We start from the raw sequence: 24,079 nt of genomic DNA, 5'->3' as shown, positions 1-24,079 counted from the left end.
CTCCGCTAATGACCATTATCTCTGCATCCTAAAAGCAATGGAGAGGAGCAGAGGGAGTCCAAATGTAATCAAAGCTACTTAGAGCTCGCTGTGGGGTCTGCTGGAGATCTGAAGAGCAGGCAAACACACATACACACATTCAAAGGATAACATCTATGAACACTTTGTTCCTGTGTTTGTAACTGATAGCTGTATGATTAGCAACATGATTTTATGAACACCCGCAAACACACCAAAAGACACATACATAAACATGGTCTCATAGAAGGGCTTTACATTTCTCTCTTTTAATAATATGGGCGAGTCAACAACACATGCCCTATGTCAGTCAAGTCCAAATGTAATGTATATAACACTACATTGTTGGTGTACAATATCATAAACCGTCGCACAATGACCTCTGCGATGACACACACATATTGAATTGTCTCGTGATGTAAACCCTCAAGTCATAATAAAGGAAATATTGTTCACCTTTACCATGCATCAAACGAGACAATGTTTTAAAGACCTCAGACTAAATCAAAGTAAGGGGAAACACCTGTGAGTGTGTAGGGCATTTGTGTAAAATCCAATAAAATCTGTACATAATAATGATATCTGCTATCCTTACCAATCCTCTACACATACAGTAGATCACACTCAGATACAGGTTCCCTATGAAAGATAAGATATTCAAATCTATTTGTAGATAAACCACAATTAAATCCTTGAGCCAAACTTTAAAAACACGCATAGACCATAAAAACATGAGATGTTTTTTGTAATTTGGTCACATTTGTTCCTCGTGAAATGCATACTGTTAGTTCAGTGTTTCATTTCAATAATCATTCATGAATTCACTTTCTGCATCATATTAGTCTGAAACCAACCAAAGCCAGAGCTCAATCTAATCAACCTCATATTGTACACAGCTCCTTATGTGTGTGTAACACACTCCCACACACAAACACACACATCAGACTTCTCCTCCTCCACACACTCTGCATCACAACAAACTCACAACATCTGCATATGTGTCCCAACAGCTGCAGCATCTCATTGCATATCATTTCAGTGGGTTAACATTGTTTTCTTTCCTCCTCTCCAAAGAGCCTCCTCACCAGCCTCCCGCCCATCTAACATTGTGTTTGTTTGCCTCCAGGCAGCAGTCACAGACATTGCGCCCCAATGAAGTGGACGATTCCAGGTCGGCATTATTGTGTTCATAAATTCATATCATTGGGGGACATTTGTGTCTCAGGCTGACGGTATGAGATTTGGCTTTCTCAATTCCAGACTAGTAGCCTGTCACAGCTGGTCATTGTCTGCCGTGCTCTGTTGGAGCAATGACAACACCCTGATGGGAAGTCCCGGATGTGCAGTGATGAACGCATCTCATCCTCTATCTATTTCGGATTCTTTCTTTATCGGTGCCTTCAGTCTTTGTCTCCTTTATTTGTAATCTAACTCCCCTTAAAAGGTCCCCTATTATACTCTTTTTCATCAATATCGGTCTCAGTTTTATACAAAACATGTCTCTGAAGTGTTTGGCTCCAAATACCAAACAGAACACCCATTGCAGCATCCCATAAACCCCTCTGTTTCAGCCCTGTTCCAAAAGTGCTGATTCTCTGTCTTTTACTTTAGATGAAATTAAGGAGCCACTCCCCACGCCCAGGGCTCCAGGGCTGGTTTGGAGCTAGAGCCTGAAAAGCACCGTTTTGTCCTGTTCACACCGCAGCGGAGCAGCCTCTAAGCTCCGGAATCCGGTTCGTTTCAAGCACCAAAGAATTGTCCGTCTAGAAGCAAGAACCGCATACGTCACGCTTGCGTCGGAGGGGGGCGAGATTAACCTGAGCTAACAGTTAAAGGCCAGTACAGCAAATACAAGTTGTAACAAGCAGTAGCGCTGAGCAAAGTGACTAGAACGCAACCACACCTATAAAAAAAAAAACACTTTATAAAGTCAGGCAACACTAACCAGTAACCAGGCTTCGTGTGATTCTGTTTATTTGTACCATCCGTTTGCTGTTATTGATCATTGTGGAGAGCAGGCAGACATTTTGTTTGGTATTATAGCAGCTATCGGATGGAATCAATACATGGGCTGCACAGGTTATCATGTCCGACTATCACAAGTAGAATCATAATAAAAAATACGTAGTCAAGATAGTCAGTTTAGCTTCGGTTGCTATGCTAACATCACCCATTTTATACCAGAGAAACTTTCATAACAGCGTTGTGATGCCAAACAGCGTCAGTTCAGACGGACACACATTCACTTAAGGGGAATTGGGGATATGTATCAGCTGCTTGTGTGACAGTCAGACAGTGAATACTTTAGAGCGGCCGCTGCCGTGTGAGCTAACCCGGAGCTAACGGGAGAATAAACTCAGGTGGAAGAGCAGCACTGCAGCGGTCGGTAAATGCCGCTGAAACACATTAATAAACAATGAACCACGGCACTCTGGAGAAAAGTATAAGGTTGGAGAAGTAGTTATTTAATTTAATCTGGCTTCGTATGATTAAAAGCAACACGATCATCGACCCGACGCAGTCCCCCATTGTTGTTGTAGTGAGCGCCATTGGGGAGAAAATCAGCGACGTAAACGGTGACGTCATGACGCAGCAGCGGCAGCACCAGCCGGGCTCTGGGCGGTGTGAACAAAACGGGGGCTGAAAAGAAAAACCGGTTCCGAACCAGAAAAGCTCTAGCACGGAGCTAGAACGGGAACCGCGTTGGTGTGAAAGGGGCATGAGAGATATTTGGTTAAGAAGAACACAATGGTGCTCTAGGAGGAGATTCAGGTGATAAAGTGGGGGGGGGGGGGGTTACCTTGGTTGGTGATTGGCTAATGGTTACACAACCCAAAAAAATCGTTATGACATCATAAAGTGGCCAATTTCTGATCAGCTCATTTTCAGACAGGTTTTTATTTAAATGGATCAAAAAAGTGAGCGAATCTTTAGTCCTGAAACTTTCAGAATCTCTTTACACATAGGGGACACATGTTGATGTGTAAAATACAGGTGACCTTTAAGTTCTTTTTTTCCATTCATGTGCTCCTTTTTTCACCTTCTCTTATCTGCTCCCAGTTCTTCTCTTTCTGCTTTTGCTCTTGCTGCTTGAGTCCTCCTCATACCCTATCGCTCTCCTCTCCTCTCTCTTGAACCAAACAGGGATATAAACCCTGATGGGCTCCCAGTGGGTGGGATGGAAATGTTAGGGAAATGGCAGGATTCTTATCAAAGGCTGAACTCAATTAAATGTTCTGTCGGAGCCCACAGCCTCAGAGCATGTCTCCCTGCTGCTCTGCTACATCCTGGCTGATTTGGTTTTCTGTAACATTGGAAGGAAGGTGGGTTTTTGTGGAAGCCCCAAGTTTGCCCTCTAAATCATTTCTGGAAGTCGAGGAAGTGAGCAAACTCAAGTATGTTCTAATGTTCAGGATTTCACATGAACGTGTGTGCAGGGCGGTGTGTACATGCATGGCTGTGCTGTCTTTATGTTAGCCCCTCTCCACATAAAGCCTTGGTCACGTCATCTTAGCTGCAGGCCAAGAAGATTCAGCTCATAATCCTGAGGCAACAGCAAGCTGACAGCCGGGACCCAACACACATGTTCTGTTGAGGAAATATGACAGCGTTACACAATCCAGCATGTTGCTGTGACACAGTCACGTTTCCTGTTCAGAGAGGAAGATGAGGAGGAGGAGGAGGAGGAGGAGGAGACTTTAGGGGGAAATAGTTGGCGGTGAACGTTGAAATTAATAAAGACAATGTTATTTAATGGATTTTATAAAAAACATTAAACTGCAAATATTTACAAAAAGACTAATTTAAAGCTACGATTCCAGCTGGCGATTTTAGAAAATAAGTCACTTACAGGTTTTGAGTGATGTGTATAACAATGTGATTCCCTTCACACATAACTCCTTTCATTCACCTGTGTTCTCCTCAACTCTGAAAGTTACCTGTAAAGGACACAGAAGTGCAATTTACACACTGACATTTAAAAGAGTTCTCAAATAATCAGCAATTATAAACCACAAATAAGACTGTTGAGAAAGAAAAACACAACTTTTGTGACTTTACATTTTAAATGAAAGGGGCAAATCTTGTGTGTACATCACTGTTACTTAGAAAATAAGCGGTGGCCAGTGGAACATTAATAGGACCCCGTAAATATCAGAGAACGCTGACTGACAGCGTGCCCATGAAACCAGCAAATATCTGACACTGACATCCGAACAATTGAACTCTTTTGATATCATATTCAGTTTCCATGCTTTAATTGATTACTATAATGTTATTCAGCCCTTATGCAGGTCAGTGTTTTGTGTTCAGTGATCGGTGAAAAGGTTGCAAAACAAATTCATAAACTGAGTAAGTCTGTATTTCATTTGACAGATGAAATATGGTATGGAAGAAGATTAATGCACAAAAGCTTGAAAACACTATTTCCACTCACACACATTTGTGTCTATCTGTCTATATGCACTTGTAGTTGGCTTGAAAGGCAGGTCTGGCTTTACATTTTATATTTCGAGGTGCACTCCCATGAACATGAACACTCATGAATAATAAAATGGTTTATACTATAGCGTTTCTCCTGGAATGACTTTCGTCCCTCTCACTTTCAACAGATGGAACCAAGGTGAAGCTGGATCTGTCTTCACTGGTAGGTTTGTTATTCACACGTTAATAATTTGCTTAAATAGAAGATGACAGTATAGAAATAGCTTCAAGCAACATTTCACCTCTCATTTGCAATGCTTGGATTGTAAATGAGCAACAGCTGTTACAACAGGAAAGAGATCCTTGACGTTAGTATAACACATTTTAAACAGTCTGAATGTGAACTTAATAAAGAGTTTATTGGCATTCATGTTAAGAAATTATTTTTGTCTTGAGAAAATAGTTTTTATCAAAATGTGGTTAAAACTCTCCCTGCATTTGAATGAAAATCTGACTAGTGTCATTAATAATTAATTGGCAAAGCCATTCACTACTGAAGAGGATTTTATACCACGAAATGCTCCAAAACAGATAGTTAATCGACCTGGAGGCAAGTTGTTTTGTCAAGTTCAAATGTTCTTGTGTTTGCTTCTGCAGAATAAAGTAATTGAATTGGCTGCCACACTCAACAGAGCTCACTTCAATCCACTGTGTCAACAGTTTGGATTAAGTTATACATTGCACTATATCACTAGCCAGTCTTCTCTCATTGATTGAACAGAAGGGGAATGAAAAACAAACAAAGACATGGCCTAATTCAAACCTTCTGTTACCCCACAGTCCCTATAGGGTGGACTAAGCTTGCATCGCAGCGTAAAGAACAAGATGTGAAGTACTTATCTGGGGCAGAACATACAATGTGTTGTTGAACACATGAGCCCTATGGGATAGGTAAGATCTGGAGCATGAAAAGGTTGCTGCAGCCCAAAGCATCAGGGAGACTTATGGTGCTTCGCTTTGGGGTTTTATGATACTGGGAATGATAACCGATCTCATATTTACAGTATCAGCCGACTGTTGCCCCTTTAGTACAGTTGTAAGAAGCTTTTTTATAAAATACAATAATAAATGAATAAATAATAATAATGACAGTCGAAATATAAATGCACTTCGACTACTTTGTATCTAAGAATATGGTTAAACTACAACTTTTTTCCATACCAAGGAACGACTGACAAACATTGTACAGTAGAGGAAAAAACAGAAGCATTCGGGCGGCTGTGGCGCAGTGGACTATTGCATTGGTGTTCGGATCAGGGGAGTACAGGTTCAAACCCCACTGCAGTCAGCATGTCGTCATGTCCCTGGGCAAGACACTTCACCCCAAATTGCTCCTGTGGGGATTGCCCACAGTATTGAGTATGTAAGTCGCTTTGGATAAAAGCGTCTAACAAGTAACATGTAATGTAATGTAATTCGACAGAGATTGAGCTCCAACCCTCAAAGGAGACTGCAACCGAGGGCAAATTAGTTCTTTTTTGGCCAACAAATCAGACACAAGTCAGTGAACAGACAGCAGTGTGTGTGATTGTGTGTGTGACTGAGAGCACTCCATTAAGTGTTATGTCACCATGACTCAGTCCATGACTGACCTCACACCTGACTCAGGCTGCTGCACAGGCGGCAGTCAACACCTCATCCTGAATCACCACATAAACAAATAGATAAACAAGCATTGCACACACATCATACACACACACATAAAGAAAGAGTACAACAATATGGACACAAAAAGCTGTTTTGTTTTTTTAAATGGGCATTTATATGGTAGCATTTCTTATATAAATACGTGGTAGAAAGCAGAAGTGTTTCCTGTAAATAAAAATGTAAATACTGCAATGTCCCTGGTTAATCTACCCAGGGAACTTTCTTACATGAAATCACCTCTAACCCATTTTGTGCCTGTAATTCTTAATTAGCTACCATTAATATGTGAGTAAGTGACATCTTGTTGAAGACGTCACTCAACAAAACATACAGTTTGAGAGCATTCATAGACTTAGGAAGCCATGCCATACCACCAACCATATTACAATTTACTAAATCAATACCTTTTCAAAGGTCCATCAGTGCTACTCGTACACACTCTATTTTCCTCTTCAAATTAAAATATAATTTTGTGTAAAGTGCAACATATTTCTTAGTCATCCTTAGTTGTGTTTTGGCAAAGAACGGTTTTAAAGTGGTACCAGTTGAGATTTATTTAGGTAAATAATCACATTTGATTATTCATTTCTGAATATTAAAATCACAATCTATAAATAATGTTTTAACTGCTTTGGAGGTAAAAAGAAAAAAAGCTGAAAAGCTTAGTCTATCACTCCTTTTCGTGTAACTTTTCATGACCCGACTTCATTATGGATGTGCATTTTGTGAGTTTACTGCATCAGATAATACAAAATAGCAGTTGGACCAAACATCTCACAGACCACTGGTAAGTTATGGCACATGACTGTCAAAGGGTGACTTATGTGACTCATATTCACCCATTTATACTCTGACCTGTTGGTCAACCCTTATTTCAAACAGAAAGCAATACTTTGCAATTGTCTTTGTTTAGAAACAGTCACCTGGATACAGCAATGAATCTTATTCCCATGACCTGACCTGTCCGACTGGCAAAGGCTGACATTAAACGCCTGAATAAAAAATTGCCCCCTCAAGGAAAATCACCAAGTCAGCTGCCATCAGTGGCATCAGTGGAGAAAACTGATGTAACACCATCACCATAGTGGATATAATATAATAACCAAAGGGAGGGAGAAGGGAACAACACAATAAAGCGATGGCAAATATGGCCAATGTTGTTTATATCGAAACATAATCCGTCTATTTGAACATCAGTCATATGTATTGCACCACTAAAAGTCTACTTCATGGGTCTGCAAGTCCAATTTTGTGTCGTCAAAATATTTATCAAAAACTATATTCCTTTTTCTATGACTTTGGGACAGGCCAGTTTTGCAAAGAAAGGTGATTTGAGTCCCCATAAGTACAACGTTAATTGTCAGGAGTGAAGAACAATCCTGGAGAAAAGTTAGATAGTCCAAATCTGACTTCCAACCCTTAACTGCATGTGTCCTCTCTCTCCTTCCCTGTTCTATCAATTAAACACAAATAGCTTCCTAAAACACGGACACATCAAAACTGAAAACCTTTAAACGTACAATGTAGTCCCCCTCCAAGCTCGCCTCTCCTCAACGACTCAGTGTATCAAGTGGAAAGCCTTCGTCCTGACGCTCCCACTGAGCCCCCAGTATGCACTATTTCCATTTCACACACACACACCTACACACACATCATGACAGTGATGTCTGCCGACAGCTCAGAACATGATGACATGGCCAGCAGCAGCTATCCTGTATGCAGTGGGGGAAATCCCTATGAAGTAAATGTTACACACACACTTCACTGCAGAGATGAGCAGGGAACAACATGCCCCGTCGATGCTTCCACATTTATTAACCCTCACACTGCTGAGTGCCTCGTGGAGAGGGAAGGATACGAGAGTGAGGGAAGAGAGGGAACATGGGAGAAAAAAAGATAGAGTGTCTGCAAGTGTGTGAGCCTTTGTGTGTGTGAGTGTGAATATAAGTGAAGCAGGCTGATCTCAGTGCCCTCGTTTTCTTTTTATATACCAGCAGGATGGAGAATCCATGTACCCTGTCAGCTTGGGACAGTGCACAACACACACACATTCTTGCAACTGCATATTAAAAGTGTGGGCTGCCTGAAGAAGAGCGCTGGAGGCAGCAGAGGTGTAAAAGCCTTTCCTCTCTTCCTCTAGGCATCAGAGATAGGAAAGAATGAAAATGAATGAAGAAGACATTTGTTTTGTCCTAGGATGAAAACACTGGGGAAAAGCACAGATGGCCAAAATGTCCTAACAACTTAAAACGTCAACTAGCTTCAGCTGGACGCCACATACAACGCTGCTTTTCAATGTCACAATGTGTATTTGCAGTGTCCTTTATAAATAATCTAAAAAACTAAAAATCAATATTACTTTGTCCTTGCAAGAGGACAGACACACACATTCAAACACTAACATGCACAGATGGCTCAGTTTGAGGCAGCAAGTGATGTCTTCAAGCTCTGATTCTTTTAGAGGAACTACTGCATCCTAAATGCACACTCACATGCAACCATGTATTGTGAACACACGTTTTCAGGAGGCTATGTGTACATAATATAAATTCAATAAGTTGAAAAATGAATCTTTTTTTTGCTTTACCTTCTTCTTGCAAGTTGTTTTCTTCTTCCACTCTTATTGACCTGCAACTGACAGACTCCAATTAAAGATTGTCTTCTTCACAGCCACTCGGTAGGATTAAGCTGTCTTGTCAACAGTCTGGGGACAGGTGAAAGACGGGACAGCCAGTCACAAACAAGTGACTGGAGTGTAAATAAAGAGGACATTCACACTCAAATGTAACCACTGGACTCCTCTTGAGCAGCTATAATGACACTCCAAGAGCTATCTGACTTACAAAGCAGTCACGAAGTAAATGTGAGATAAAAAAAGCCACTGCAGCTTCCTTTATGCGTTCGATCTCAATGTGAATTTACAATATCAATATGGCTCACCTGCCATAAAAAAGGGCAACTTGTGGCCTCGTAAAACCCTGGTTATGAAATGTGAAATACTCCCGAGTTAAGTAACTGGGCCGACAGTTTTAGGCAGAAATCCCCCATCCCTTCCACCTCACTGCTCTGCAGCGGAAGCGGGTTAAAGGAGTGGGTGGTGATCAACGCAGAGGCAAAGAGGAAGAGGAGGAGAGTGGAAGAGGAGATGCAAAGTAAAAAAGACAGGAAGAGAGGATGGACAGAGCGGTGAGACAGTAGAGAACGGAAAGAGGGAGTAAACAGAGGAGAGTGCACAAGGAGGGTAGGTGAACAAAGAGAAGCAAAGTCACTGAAGGACAAAAGTTGCAGAGGACAGGACAAATGTAAAAAAAAAGGCAGGTGATAGACTTCAGGTCAGGGGACTGAGATGCGTATTACAGAGAAAAGGGAGGGGGTAACGCAGTGAGTTAGTGGATGGGGTAGAAAACAAAAAAAACAGTAGAAGCAAACATTGGACAGCACAAGAGACAAGGATGGAGGTAAAGTGCGTCATCAGGCCTCTGCCAGGAGGTTTTTCATTTAATTAAATATGAACTCCAAACATGAATACATCCTCTCTGCCCGTAAAAGGGAAGCCGTTATTGGAGGTTTTAGATGGAATAACCCTGCATCACATGTGTGGTTTTCTACAGCTTTTTTGTCTACAATCAACACTTTAACTCAGAAAGGATCAAACTGTTCTTTAAGATGTGTTGGGAGCATATTTTTGAACTGGTTATACTTACATGGCATGTTTCCTCTAATCTATTGGTCGGATCAACACACACTGCAAACCTCCAACATGCAGTTTCATGTTAAAAGCAAATGTGAGGTTTTTAAGGTTGAGAGGCTAAGAGGGAAAGAGGAAATAAACAGCATGGTATTGTAACGATTAAAGTCAGTATTCAATGAGCCTTTTATAGCTTTTCATCGTCTTGGACAATGATGATCGAATGGCCTGCTTCAACACAAACAGTGAAGCGTTAATTAGAAGTCCTTCCAAAACCATTTCACAATGTCCCATAAAGTTGAAGAATATGAAAACTGTCCTCAGGGGTTTGTTCCCTCTTCGTCCCATTCTTTGTGAACAGGCTGTGTGAACTTTCTCCGGTGAAAAACAAAGACATGTTTTGTTCTCTGCACCTCAAGCAGCTCCATGAAGAGGATCGCTAAAACCATTTGAGCGGCAAACCATAAGTGACGTTTGCCTTTGAACCTTCAAACATGGATACTGTGTTAGCATGTACAGTAACAGACGGCGCTAGACAACAGGCGTGTGCTGCTAGGGAAACAGATGAGTGCAGAGAGGGAAACAGACGTGTGCTAAAAGGGGGGGGGGGCAACCAGGCACCCGTCTGTACACTAGCTGTATGCAGACATGTATTTAAATTGCATTGTAGGTGTAAAGTTCACTGATTAATTATTGGTTCATTTAATTACTTTGGTCTTTATCTGATTGGATTGCTAGTTCTTATAACTTAAGTTATCTCAGTTTCAGATTTATATTCAAACCTCAGTTCCAGCACTCATTACGTCTTTGTTTATCTTAATATACCTGCACCTATATGTGGTATTTTTAGTTTGAAGGTTTCCACTACATTGTTTTGGACTGCTGTAGAATAGTTTTTTATTTCATGACTTAATTTATGGGGTTATAATTACTTTTTCAGTGTTATTACATCAATCATCCATGCTCTTTTGCTTCAGAGTCATTTTAGCACCTACTTGTCCTTGTTTTAGAGGAGATAGTTGTTTGTTTGGCCTTTTCGTCAGCAGCATTTCAGGTAGGTGGATAGAGGAAGAACCCATTACATTTCGGAGCTGAACTGAATGACATGGGGAATACATCCATTATCTTTCTCTTAGGGAAACAGCCTTGGCCGGTGACCTTCGATTGAGTGTGACAGAACAATAACAGGTGTATCAGCAGAGTCCAGAATCTGAGGGGAACCCATGAGAGCGAAGTTGCGTTTCTTTACTGTCTTACCATGTTGGCAGTGATTCAAGGAAATCACACTTTTGACACACAGCCCAGAGTGACTGAAAAATGCTACACATTAAGAATTTAGAGTTACAGGAAGTTAGCGTTTTGAGTAACAGTCACTCAAGAGTTGCTGACGATTCTGTTATGTGCATGATTTGTTAAACATTATAAAAATATGTAGTGAAATGTCTTGGTTGCATTTGTCTACCCATGAACCAAAGAGTAGGTTACGGTAGAAATAATATAAGGGCGGACCGCAACCTGGAGATGTGGAGGGAGGGGTGGTGGTCTACAGAAGAACAGTAAGGCCGCCTAGTGGCAGCTTGTAGTCATTGCACCTCCAGACCAAAATCTGAAAAGATGGAGCCACCCAAAGCAGCACTCGGCAGTCAGTGTCATTTTTAATAATACCACCACTTCAAACCTAACACAGAGCACAACCAAACCTTATTATCACTAGCTCTTAATGTGCTGTTTAAAAAAAGAAAAGAAAAGAAAAAATATATATACAAAAAGCTAAGTTTAAAAAGTTCATATCAAGCCTTTTATTTGGTATACAGATATTCATAGATTTATACAGTATATATAGATATATGTATATATGTAACACATGTGCCACCGCAAAGTCACAGACAAACTTATTTCCACTAAGAAAAGAAAAATATATAATGTGCTTAATTTCAAAAGGAGTGCCGTGAAGCGCTTTAATGAAAGATGATCAAAACCGGAATGATGAGGTAACTGCCAGGCAGGAAAACAATCACTTATAATGGTAGAGTAATAATAATAACAACAATAATAATCTACTGAAACAAATGGATCAAAGAGGCAACCGAGAAAATATAGTGGCAGCATGGACCCTTAGTGTCAAACTAGAGAAAAAAGATTTAAGTCTATAACATACATACACACAGAGTATGCATACAGACAGACAGTGCATTAACATACAAACAGGAAGTAGAGTCAGTCACTGAGAGCAAAAACTCTCCCATGTCGTTACTCAATACACAACAGCAACTCAGGCATGCTCCAAGACAGCTAAAAATCTCTCTCTCTCTCTCTCTCTCTCTCTATCATACACACACACACACACACACACACTAAACACACACACACACTCACTCTCTCTCTCTCTCACTCAGACACACAGTCATGTACCACAGCCCGGCATTACAGGGCTGACCGAACAACGCTTGCACAGTCGTGGTGCATGCACGTGTACACACACACACACACCACAGCAGTATAGTGGTCAGGCGTGGTGAAAAGAACGGGCCTGAATTAATGTGAACAGACAGTAAAATGAAGAGGGAATCTGATGAAAGTCAGATAAAAATGTCAGGGAGAAGGGATGAATATTGAAAGGTTATCAAACGAGCAGATCGTGCTGCACAGAAACACAAGGAAGTGGTGTGTGTGAGTGTGTGTGTGTAAGCACGTACATGTGTATCAATACATCAGGAGCAGGTAGTGCTGAACGAGTTTAACAGACAATAAGAGCATGTGGCTCCCTCATGTGGTCACTCCGAGTCTCTCTGGACCTCCGAGGCGTCCGCCCGACAAATGGGACACGTCCTGTTGGCCTGAGGACGGGAGAGGAAACAGAAAGATCTGGTTAGGGTTTCAAAGGCAGTCACATCTTCAGGCAGCCTATCAATCGCACAGAACTGACAATTCTAAAGCTGCATATTAGGACAGTAATTAAACCCACCACTACACTCTTTCATGTCTTTGTTAGATTTGTTTCAATCTGTAAACACTATAACTCGATTTAGACTAAGGCTTTGGGCAATGCTGCCATGCCTCTAAATCATAAGACTATATTGTGATTAATGCAAGAACTTGGTGATCGAGAGCCTTTTTTTTTTGCATTGTGGGAAATAAAATGTTGAAGTATGTGTACAGCTCCTCAGATGTTCCAGTCTTTGGGTTTGCTGTGGTGTACTGACTGTTCTGTGCTGGATTTACATGTAGACACAAGCCCGGTGCTTCTTTCTGTTATCAAACAGGTGTCTTCTCACTACACTTCTATAATTAAGAGGTGCCAGAGTGGGTCTATAAAAGCTGCATCAGCAGAGCGCTTACAGCTAGGGGTGTCAAGGTAACGGATACTTCTGTACAAAGTCGATACCAAAATTCTGGATTTGTGATAGCACCAAAAGTACAGTAGACTAATGGCAAGTGTACTTACCCTCAGCCACTTGTCGACACACTTCCCGTGGAACTCGTGGCTGCAGGGCAGGACTCGTAGCAGTTGGCGGGACTCGAAATCACTCATGCACACCACACACCTGCAACACAACAGGTATCAGCATGTAATGCACAACAACACAAGAGACATGCTGTTCAAGACCCTCAACGCTGTAATCACTGATACACTCCATGTGTTTTCTCACACATCTACTCTCACGCACAATTAGGGAAACCTGTGATTGCTTTTGGATGTTTACCAAACCTTTGAATACATTTCTTACAATGGCTAACCCAAAAAAACAGAATGTATATATTTGTTGTATATGCCTTAATTTGACAATCTTTTAAAAACCTAGTTGAGCTTTTATAACTAGCCATTTAGAGTTTTGCAATTATGTTTTCACTAGATTATCGATAATGAATGACAGCTAGTTGAAAACGCTGCAGCCAGCGTCTCGACCAAAACATGGAAAATGTATCATTACCTTTCTGTTGAAGACACTGCATCTTTTAAAATAGATTTCCAAGTGATTTGACTTGTTTATAAAGCTTTTAATGACCTGACTCTGTCATTTCGGCCCGATCACTAAAGGCCTTTCCTGATGTGTCCCATAAAAGTATCAGTGAGAGAGCTTTCTGTGTTATTGTTCGTAACCTGTGGAGCCCACTTCCTCCAGATATCAGAATGGTTAGCTCTTTTGGTATTTCTAAAAGGAAATTAAATACCCATCTCATTAATCCGTCTCTTTATTTGCTATGGCTTTGGTTTTTAATGTAATACTTTGTTTAATCAATTTGATTGCTGGGTTTTTTAACATTTTCGTATCCCCGGCTATTAGATTTATTAATTGCTTATTGTAACATTAACTCTAGCAAATATCATGTATTGTTGTTTTCTTTTAAAAAGGTGCTTTATAAGTAAACCATTTGAAGTTGAGTTAAAGAAGTTTTAGGCTTTCTGTTTCTGGAAAAGCAAAAATATGATGAACAACTTCACACACTGATTAACATTAGCATCTGTCAGGTTATCCACATAAATCATTCATTTGGTGATCCTGAGGTTCCTAATTCACCGTACCAACCAGTGATGAGCTGGTGTCTGCAGAATGACGGCACTCACAGTGTTTGTTCAGACTGATGGTTGTTTGGATTGAAACGATAGGAAGGAAGCTGTTCGATGTCTCCCTTAGTCAGTCCTCGGAGTTTAGCCTCTCCCAGACGCTCAGCGAGGTTCAGGAGGGCCTGTGAGGGGAAATAGAACCATCAGTAACAATTTGAGAATCAGAGTCTGTATCTAGCAAACACACAGACAAGAGAATAAAGAAATAAAATAAAAGGCGCACCTCGTAATTTTCCACTTCTCCATCGTCTACATCCAGCTCTAGACTGATCGCAGGACCTGTGGGCTGGACTGGCAGCATTGAACTGCAGAGGGGAAGATTTAGGTTCAATTTATCGAAGAAGCAACTACATTGTGCAATCGTAGCTAACTTTCTTTTACCACAGACATATTCAAGTTAAATAGCTAACAATCCGCCCTGTTGTAGTCAGACCTTTCATGCAATATATCTCTTGCTCAAACCTTTTAAGTTTTCTTTCGAGGTTAAACTTATGTCTAAATAAGTAAGACCTCTCAAAAATCCCTCATCTTGAAGAATATATCCAATATCCTTTTCAATGTACTCTTATTCTGTAGTTTAAATGAAATAAATGTTACTGTTCTCTTCTTAATACCAGGAAATATATCATTCTTAGTGATTTAAAATGGCCGTCTCTTGCATTCTCCAGGTATAACTCATCCAAAGGGCAGGTTTCAAATAGGTCAAATGTATCCTGATGATTACAAAGGAGGTGTGGGGTTGGTTGGGGGGGGAATTCTCTTTTCTACTATGTTTGCAGTAATATGAGTGACCCATATTGAAAATAATAAATATCAGGTCATCTGTTGTGCGATTAATAAAAAGTTGAAACTGTTCTTATCTTAGTAGGTTAATGGCCTGATCTACTTACAGGAAGTAAGGCAGGAGGCTGGGGTGGTAAGGCGAAGGTGGCAGTGGCTGTTGCGAACGGTACCGTCGCCCCGGGAGACGCCGAGGAATAAAGTTTGGATAGGACTAGAGGAAAAGTACAAAGAACATACGGGAACAAATCAGTCACATATAACTTCCTCTAAAGGAAAACTAATGTTGTTGAAATATTCATATTGCTCACCACTCCGAAGAACTCCTGTGGCAGGGGGTCATGGGAGAGGAAGTGAAGCTGGGTGGAGTGTGGCGTGAGGGCGGGGTGGGTGGCGGGGGGGTAGTGGAGGCCCGCACCCAGAGACAGATGTTCTCCGAGCAGCTCCACGTCATTCTCTATCCTCTGTAACGGCTGCGAGGGTGGAGAAGAACAGGAGGACAGACACATGTTACTATCGTAAATAATCACAGCAACAATAAGGAACATTTCAAACACTAGAACAGAGAAACGTGAAGAAGAAGGCGAGGTGGAGGAAGAGAAGAGATCCAATCCTGTTAATGAGTGCTTAGGACACAGGCTAGAGAAATATTATCAAACTGTACAAATATTTTATATAATAAACAATCATTGGAATTGATTAATCCAACTTTTGTACTTCATTATCTACTTCACTTCTGGCATTTATTTTTATTTAATTCAATTCTTCAACGTCCTTGTTTAATTAGCAGTAAATATTCATCAATATCAAAACCACACACAATTACCACTCTGTACTTTTTAGAGATTCAAAGAATAAAAAAAGTATATATATTCAATTGATCAGACTTTAATTCAAGTCCACAAAAGCTGCATCAGATAGCCAATCACATTTTAAAGCAAGCATGAAATAATTGCTACTCACAGATCGGGCCTGCTGTGTCGGATAAGGTCCAAATTGTCCCGGCTGGGGCAGGTGAGGAGGGTGGTGGGAAAGGTGTGCTTGGGGGTGGGTGAGGTGAGGAGGGGGGAGCAGGAAGGCCGGGTCACTGGACAGCAGTGAGGGGAACGGGTAGGGCATGGGTAAGTGCTGCACAGAACAAGTCTGAAGGACCTGGCAGGGAAAAAGAATTCAGTATTTAATTTAGTAAGGGATGCTGCAAACTGTATTTTGAAAACTCATCAGTAACAGAAAAGTCAAACACACTCACAGGAGGAGGGACACTGCAGACGGGATAGTGCTGTCCACTGAAGACCACCGAGCATGCTGGGATCTGCTGAGGGGCGGAGCGAGGCGGCAGGCCCGGTGGTCCCGGAGGAGACAAAGGATACGATACAGGAACTGAACCCTAAACATGAACAACAGAGGGTAAGAGGCAACTCTACGAACACAGAGTGTGATTTTAAGGCGAGCAGCTGGGGACAGAAGGTGATAGTCCACATTGTCTGAAAATAAAAGCAAAATAACAGAGCAATGACTTTCTGTGTTGTATCTGGTGTTAATATGAATTGTTGTGAACTTGGTTGAGTTATTATCCAAGCTTCAATAGCCTTCTTGAAGTCTCTGTCTGAATTTTAAACATTTTTCATTTACAAGTGGTTGATTTATTTCCTTGTGAAAAGACAGGAAATTAAATAACTGCTTTCAGGATCAAACTGACTACAGTAAAAAATAAAAAGTAATTCTCTATGCATTCTGACAACTTCAACTTCAAAAATTGTAATACACCCATTAGCAGCTGGTTTTAATTTTTAAATTGCATTGCTTTAAAAAAAAAAGTGTCACACTGCCAGTCATAAAAGGTCAGTCATATTATGTTATTTAGAAAAGTCTATTGGAATCATTTCAGTCTGTTCTCGGTTTTTTTTCTGTTTCACCCCAACAACAAGGACACATAATAAGTCACCTGCTCATGGAGGTCCAGCACCATACTGCTCTGCTGGGATGGGTGTGGGTGGGGGTGGGGGTGGGGGTGTGGGTGTGGGTGCTGTGGATGGGCCGCAGGGTGCAGCATCCTGGGAGACAGGTTGGGAGACTGGTGGAGGGGCCTGGGGGACGGATTTGGGGGATGGTGACCTGGGCGCTCGTCCAGCCCGGGCCCCAGCCCTCGGGGAGGTTGCTGGCTGTAGGGGGGGTAGCCCTGGGGGGCCTGGTGACGGTAGTTCTCATCCTGGTGGCCTGGCGACGGGCCGTGGTGGGAGTGCAGGTGGTGGTGGTGATGGTGGTGTGGGTTGGGGTGGTGATGGTGGTGGTGGTGGTTGTTGTTGTTGTTGCTGTTGTAGTGGTGGTGGTTGTTGTGGGCGTGGTGGTGGTGGTGGTGGGTCGGGCGGTCTCTCCGGCCGCGCTGGCGTCTTATTGGAGGGCTGAGGGGGGACGAAGAGCAGCAAACGTGAGCCACAGGAGCATCGGTAGTACTAGCATGATGATGATGTTTTGATATATTTAAGCGTTTGTTTTTGTGTTAGCTCAGGCTGGTTTAAGACCAATGCAGGACGGATGGATTATTTATTTTCTTTATCAATTCATCTAACAATTATTTCTTGATGAATCAGTTAATCATGCGCGCTATAAAACGGCAGACAATTGTGGGATACCTGTGAGAATTTTCTAAAGCCCAATCATTAAATATCTTTTTTTGTGCAACCAATATTCCACAATCCAAATATAGTCAAAAGAATTATTTGAAAACATTGCCTCCTGTGGACCGGTCCTTTTAACACACAACTCAACTATTGCTTTTGATTAAACTAAATAAACAGCCATTTCTACAACTGATTATTTCTTCTATATGTCAATTATTTCAATAAACAAAAAAGCTACATATATAAACAAATACACTATGGCTCTTGTCATTACTTTTGACATTTTACTAGCTTCAAATAATTAATAAAGATAATGGCAATATGTTTCTGTCACACACACACACACACACATTTACCTTCGTCTGTTGCGGACAGGCGTGTGACATCTCTCTGGCATGTAGTGGGGGTGTGGTCTGCGGCTGGGGGGCAGCTCCCAGGGACGAATGGGGGAGGAAGGAGTGGAGGGAGGGGCGGAGTTTAGATCCAACATGGTCTGCTGGGAGAGACGCTGCCTCTTCGGGCTTGGGCTGTCTTCCATCTGCACAAAGAGTTAAATGAGGGGGGGGGGGGTTAGGGCGATGGTTGGTCAGGAAAATAAAGAGAAGGACTAAAAAAGGAAAGAATGGATAATAAAAGCAAACAATGACAAACAAATCCTATTCAAACCAGGAGCAAAGCAGAGCCGTGCTCATGTTTCAGACTTACTTTATCCCGATCCTCACTGCACACATTATCTGGATGAAAATGAAGCAATCCTCCTGCAGGCCACAAACAGGGGGAAAAAAGGATTAGATAAGATAGGGCGGAGGATAATATCCACATCACAAGAAACATGGACATACGCTTGCTAACCCAACAGAAACATAACAACAGCAACAACACTGGTTGCCTTTGATTTGATTTCTTTGTACCCACTGAAAGTACATTCCACCCTTTGGCTTGACTAACAAGATTTACAGATCTCCCTCCTCAGCAAGGGTCTCTCTTCTAAACCAGCTTTTGAATGTCCTGCTTTCAACAAGCGGACAAAGGATGAATACTTCCCTGGAAGACGCAACACTGAGCAAATCATTCCCTCTGATCTAAGGAGTGTCGGAGCAGACTCACAGAGCAGAGCATCTGATGCATGCACACCACAGCAAATGCCTGGTATGGGTTAACATATTTGGCAATCAACCTGTTTCTGATTCTGATTTCTGATGTTGTTAGTTTTGCACTTTGTTTGAATGACTTTCATCTCCAGTTATCAGATTACCTTCACCGTCACTTTTTTCTAAGTTACTTGTAAGGATAATAGTTAATCCACAATAGTTGAAGTCATTTGTAAAGCAATAACTGAATCTGTTGGATTGTTTCAGCTTTCAAATGTGAATATTGTTGCATTATTCTCTTATATACCCTTATAAATTGAATATCGTTTGGGTTTTGAAGTGTTGGTGGATAACACCAGATATTTGAAGAGCCCCTTGTGATCTGAGAATTTGTGAAATGCTTTATTTCTACAGTTTTCCGACATTCACTTGATGGATTCATGAAAAAATAATCAAAAGTTGATATTTTCATGAACTGGAGTGACTGTAGAGCACAAACAAACCATCATTCGAAAGACCAATTTCAAGTATTTGTGTTGACATGCATTTGTGTCCGTAATTGAGAGAGTGAACAATTATTAGCTCGGCAAAAACAGCTCAGTACCATCATTCTTCTTCCTGTTTTTTGTGGACAAGAGATACAAATCTCTAAAAAAAGATCAACAGAACAGACTCTTCAATGACAGGAGATTATTAGTGTAAAAAAAAACTAATACCATAGACATAATCTCAGAAAAACACAATGCTCTCCCAGCTGTTTATCTGACAGACCACATGTGCAATCTGGATGCAGCATGTGCTCACAGACATTTCAGCAGCTTAAGAAGGATGTCCTTGAACTCGACTGACAAGAGTTTCCTCTAAGCAGTCCCCCAAAAACCTTTAATCACAAAAAGAGGGGAGGGAAAAAAAACTCTCTTCCACTCATCCCTTTATATTTATTCTTCTATGCCTCCCTCATACAAACAGCCCTTACTGTCTACCCAGAAAAAAACAGATCTAAAGGCTACCCCCCACCCCTTTCTTGTCTTTGCGACACCACTCCAGTGCCATGTGAAGCCTGCAGATAGTGACAGCTCAAAGACGCCCTGCTAGTGGCTGTGGAGAAAAGCGGGACAGTGAGTTAACCGACTAGCTGACAGTAGGGCCAACACGCTGGCTTACATCTTTATTTATCCACCTTGCCTCTTTCTACAGACCTCATACCGTTCTGAGCCTCAGCCACCCATGTGTTTTGCAGAAAACTAGGTCTGTTAATGCTGATACACCCCGGGGGCGATAGGAGAGGGTATGGTGAGCCAGACTGGACGGGTGCTGTTGGCGAGCAGATACAACCTTGTTTCCTCCGAGCACGGCTGCTGGGGAAGACTGACACCAATTATTTTACGATTGACAAACAAGGCAGAAAGCCGGATGGTGAACTTAAGAGTATCAGCTGGAATCAAGTCGTAATTTGCTCACGTTCTTAAACAAAGACCTAAAGCATTGTTTCAGAGAGACAAGACAAAAAAGAGAGAGTTATTGTGCACTTAAACATGCACAGTACTGTTTTGCATTTTCACATACATATTATACACACAGACTCAGAAGGGGCGTGTGCAGCTGTAAAGAGGAAGGCAGACCACACAGCTGGGAGGTGTGCCGTTTAAGTCATTCACACAAACCCCTCTGTAGTCTCTCAATTTGGGAAGCATGTGTTTTTTTAGTCCCCTCTGAGCCGGTTATTTTGGCAACAGTGCTAGCATTACGACAGAGACCCATTAAAAGCCAGCTTTCATTCATTCACAGCACTTATTTAGCTTTTCAGGGAATCCAATCTGGTATTACTGAAGGTTTCTCCAGTTACTTTTCCAATACTCAGTGCTGGAAACCTGCTGAACACTAAACAGGCTGGTGTCAATTCAATGAAAGGAGGCGGGGGTGCAGCCTCACTCTGAATTTCCCCACTAGCAGTTTCATTTGCTTCTCATTTGTCTCCTTTTTTCCTCTAAAGGTTTTAGGTTGATGTTTTATTGTCTTTTTATTGAGTTTGGGTTGGCAAAAAAACTTTTGACGTTGTATGCATTAAAAGCCTACTTAACAGTGTAAATGATACTGGGGAAATCAAATAAGATTTACTTCATAAGGTGAATGAACCAACATCATGCCAACACACCGTTTTTTTTTGTTTTTTTTTCATTCCTCAGTTTCTTTGTGTTTGGAAAGTGCTGTGAAACTATTACACCTTCTCTATCTTTACTCTATCCTGAAACATTAGATAAGAAACATGTTTGACTACTTTAGGACAATATAGAGCTTTGCACAGGCTTAAATTGAAGTTGAATGAAATAGAGGCTTATGGATGAAAGGGTCGATGGGGAAATACAAGGAAGCTTGTACTATGCCAGGCTGCATTGCAGCAGTAAGCAATCTCAAACCAAAAGATAGAAATGCTATAAAGGCATTTCATTTTCAAACTATTTCAAGGCTCCAAACTGTTCTTTTAAATCAGACTCCTCTCATGCATATTGTAGGTTGTGTGAAGTCTGAAGCAGAGTGTGTAGGATGTCTAAACCACCAGGCGAATTCAGGTCTCTGATCTGATGATGAAGTGAAAACATATTCAAACTAGCCAGCAATATTACAGTTTGAATGCACAACACTTGAACTGAAATATCAGATTTGTTTTATTTCATTATTATAGAATATATCTCAACACATCGTTGTACTTCGAATAAAATAGTATTATTTTATTGAGCTACTTAAATAATTGTCTAATGTTTCTCTCCTCATGCCTTGACTACATCCACAGGAGTAACATAATATGACCGGCAGGCCCTCAGCACCACCCCGCCTGGACTATCCAAAGGAAAATTCTGCAGTGTTAAATTCCTACTGATGGCCTGTAGAATTTGCACCATGCAATGACCTACACTACATTGCATTTATTTAAATGACATTTATATTCTAAGTGCATTTTCTATTTTCGTCATGTTGAATGTAGTGTATTCTATCCCTCCACTCATTCAGTAAAAAATACAATCATACAACAGAACATTTATATTCTAAAGCGACTTGGAAGAAGTTTAACTATGTGGATGCAACCCAAAAACTGCAGGTACTATGCAAGTACTTACACATATGCAGAACTGCTTCCAGCGCTGAATACTTGTAAGAAAAAGTTAGACGACATGGCTTGTCCTATTTACCCGAGTAAATGCTATTCAAACCTCTGAAGTAGAGACACCACCCGACATGACATATAGCTGGCCTTTCAAGCAACAGCTGGCAGTGAAAGCACCAAGCCTTTTAGTTAAATATCTCAAAGCCTGTTAAGCTGCTAGTGGTCTGCCTTCAACCCTCAGGGGGTGTATCCTGTGTGTGTAATGATGCATCTAGCCCGGCTGCAGGCCCTGTTTTTACTGGAGCTCGCTTACCGGCTCCGGGGTGTCTGTGGGCTCCGTGTGCAGAGTGGCGCTGCGCCCCCGCGGACAGGTAGCTCCCCTGCGCGTGCTGCTGCTGGCTCTCCGGGTAGCTCCGACCTCCGTGGTGCGGCGCCCAGCCGGGGTTGCTCTGCGGCGGGTAGTTCACCCCTCCTCCGCTGGCGTTCATCATGCTCCCGTTTCCCACCGCGTTTCCACTGCCAACGTTACCGTTCATACCGAAATGATAGAAGCCAGACCGAGACCGCGAGCGAGTCCTCGGGGGGTCCATGGCTGGGGAGGGCGGCGCTGGATGGACGTGATGAAGCGGAGAGATGGACGTCCAGAGACGGGCAGGAGCCTCCCTCTTCACACCGCTTCTACGCGTCTCTCTATCCGCCTAGTTACCTCTGATGACCACTGGCTACTGCGAGTGTTTTCTGAGGCATTTAAAGCTGTTGTTCGGGTCTAATGAGTGGAGATACCTGAAGGTTCAGGGAAGCACAGCCCTCATATGTCGCAGCAATCTGTGCGGGTCAACTGAAGGGAAACCGCTTGTTTATTTATAACTATCGATTATAAATGTACACAAGTATAGAAAAATATTGTACTTATATTAGGATTCGGTATAACAAAGCAGTTATCAAAAATAGTATTGTCTCTAAGATAGTTATCTGTGGTTTTAGCAGAACACCAGCTGAACGAGTCTCAGGTTCTCTATTGTCTTTTCTCAGCAAAACACCCCAAGAAAATAAAGTATTTTAAGGCATTAGTCGCACGCAGTTGAGTCCTACACGAATAATAACATGCAGCTGAAGTTAATATAGCTTGCCCTGTGCCTCCAAAAGCTTGTCAAGTTTAATACTTAAATCCCCCAACACAAGCAAAGATGGCTAGCTGACGAGCGCTAGCAAACTAAAGGAAACCAGCTGCCCCGATAGCTGGCAGCTAAACAAAGTTATTAGCATAGATTTGCACATAAATTCCAACTAAATTTCCATGGGTATCCTACGGTAAGCATTAACGTCACACCCCTTTGCGTTGGTTAACTATACCTGCTCGTTCATTAGCATAATTTCGATTTTCCAGTTAGCCAAGGCTAACAGGAAGCGGGGTCTAGTGGGGAAAACAAGTCCAACAGTGTCGACATTACAAGCTAGCTAACGTCGCATTGGGTCACTGTTAGGATAGTCCGTGCACAATGCTAATAGCGGATTATCTCGGACCACATGAGAAAACAAATAGCTACCTTATCCGTCAAGTAGCGAAGACAATATTTGTCCAATTTAAATCCCCTCTCGCATTCGCTATCGAGTGTTTTCTCTGGTCAGCGGGGAGTGTGTGAAGATCAATCAATGGGAGTTTCACATCTCTGTCAAGGCCACACTAATCGATCACAGAGTAACATGGCGCTCCACACAGGCCTGATCTGCGATGTGCTTGTCAGTAAATAACACAAACAAACAGGTGTGGAAACGTTAAAAGTCGCTCAACACCTGTAAGATAAAAATGTGTTTTTATCAGCAGATAACCACAATTTTAGTAGCAGCTTGTTATCAAACTTGACTACTTTGGTCTGGCAAACCCAGGGCAGCTGCTCAGTTCATTAATAATTCAGCAGCTTCATACCAGAAATACTATAAGACAACGCATTGAAAGCCACTGGCTTCATACGGCTTTTCAGGTAGACGATCTATTCATATGTTGTTGCATACAAGCCTTCTCCGATGAAGCATATACAAATAAACCCCCATCCTTATATGGCTGTACATATCAGACGTCAC

At 41.8% G+C, this 24,079-nt stretch overlaps 1 protein-coding gene across 2 annotated transcripts; it reads right to left on the bottom strand.

Annotated features, from left to right (window-relative positions):
- Positions 1-11,473: 11,473 nt before the first annotated feature.
- LOC117488597 (E3 ubiquitin-protein ligase RNF38-like) lies at positions 11,474-23,636 on the bottom strand. Of its 2 annotated transcripts, XR_004556538.1 has the most exons (13): positions 22,311-23,636; positions 18,509-18,561; positions 18,160-18,341; positions 17,128-17,584; positions 16,432-16,569; positions 16,146-16,334; positions 15,494-15,655; positions 15,293-15,396; positions 14,626-14,707; positions 14,403-14,524; positions 13,281-13,380; positions 12,326-12,672; positions 11,474-12,189 (listed from the first exon to the last, which is right to left on the bottom strand). XR_004556538.1 is itself a non-coding variant. In XM_034137598.1 (12 exons), the coding sequence occupies exons 1-12, from the start codon at positions 22,585-22,587 to the stop codon at positions 12,610-12,612; spliced, it is 1,929 nt and encodes a 642-aa protein (XP_033993489.1). In that variant the 5' UTR covers positions 22,588-23,636; the 3' UTR covers positions 11,474-12,609. The 2 variants fall into 2 exon arrangements, 1 of the variants encoding a protein (XP_033993489.1); XM_034137598.1 differs by having other exon boundaries at positions 11,474-12,672.
- Between the last annotated feature and the right edge of the window lie 443 nt (positions 23,637-24,079).

The sequence above is a fragment of the Trematomus bernacchii genome, unplaced genomic scaffold (genome assembly GCF_902827165.1).
Source record: "Trematomus bernacchii unplaced genomic scaffold, fTreBer1.1, whole genome shotgun sequence".
In the NCBI taxonomy this organism is placed as follows: domain Eukaryota; kingdom Metazoa; phylum Chordata; class Actinopteri; order Perciformes; family Nototheniidae; genus Trematomus; species Trematomus bernacchii.
Note: the sequence above shows the minus strand (reverse complement) of the source record. Positions and strands in the feature narration are given on the sequence as shown.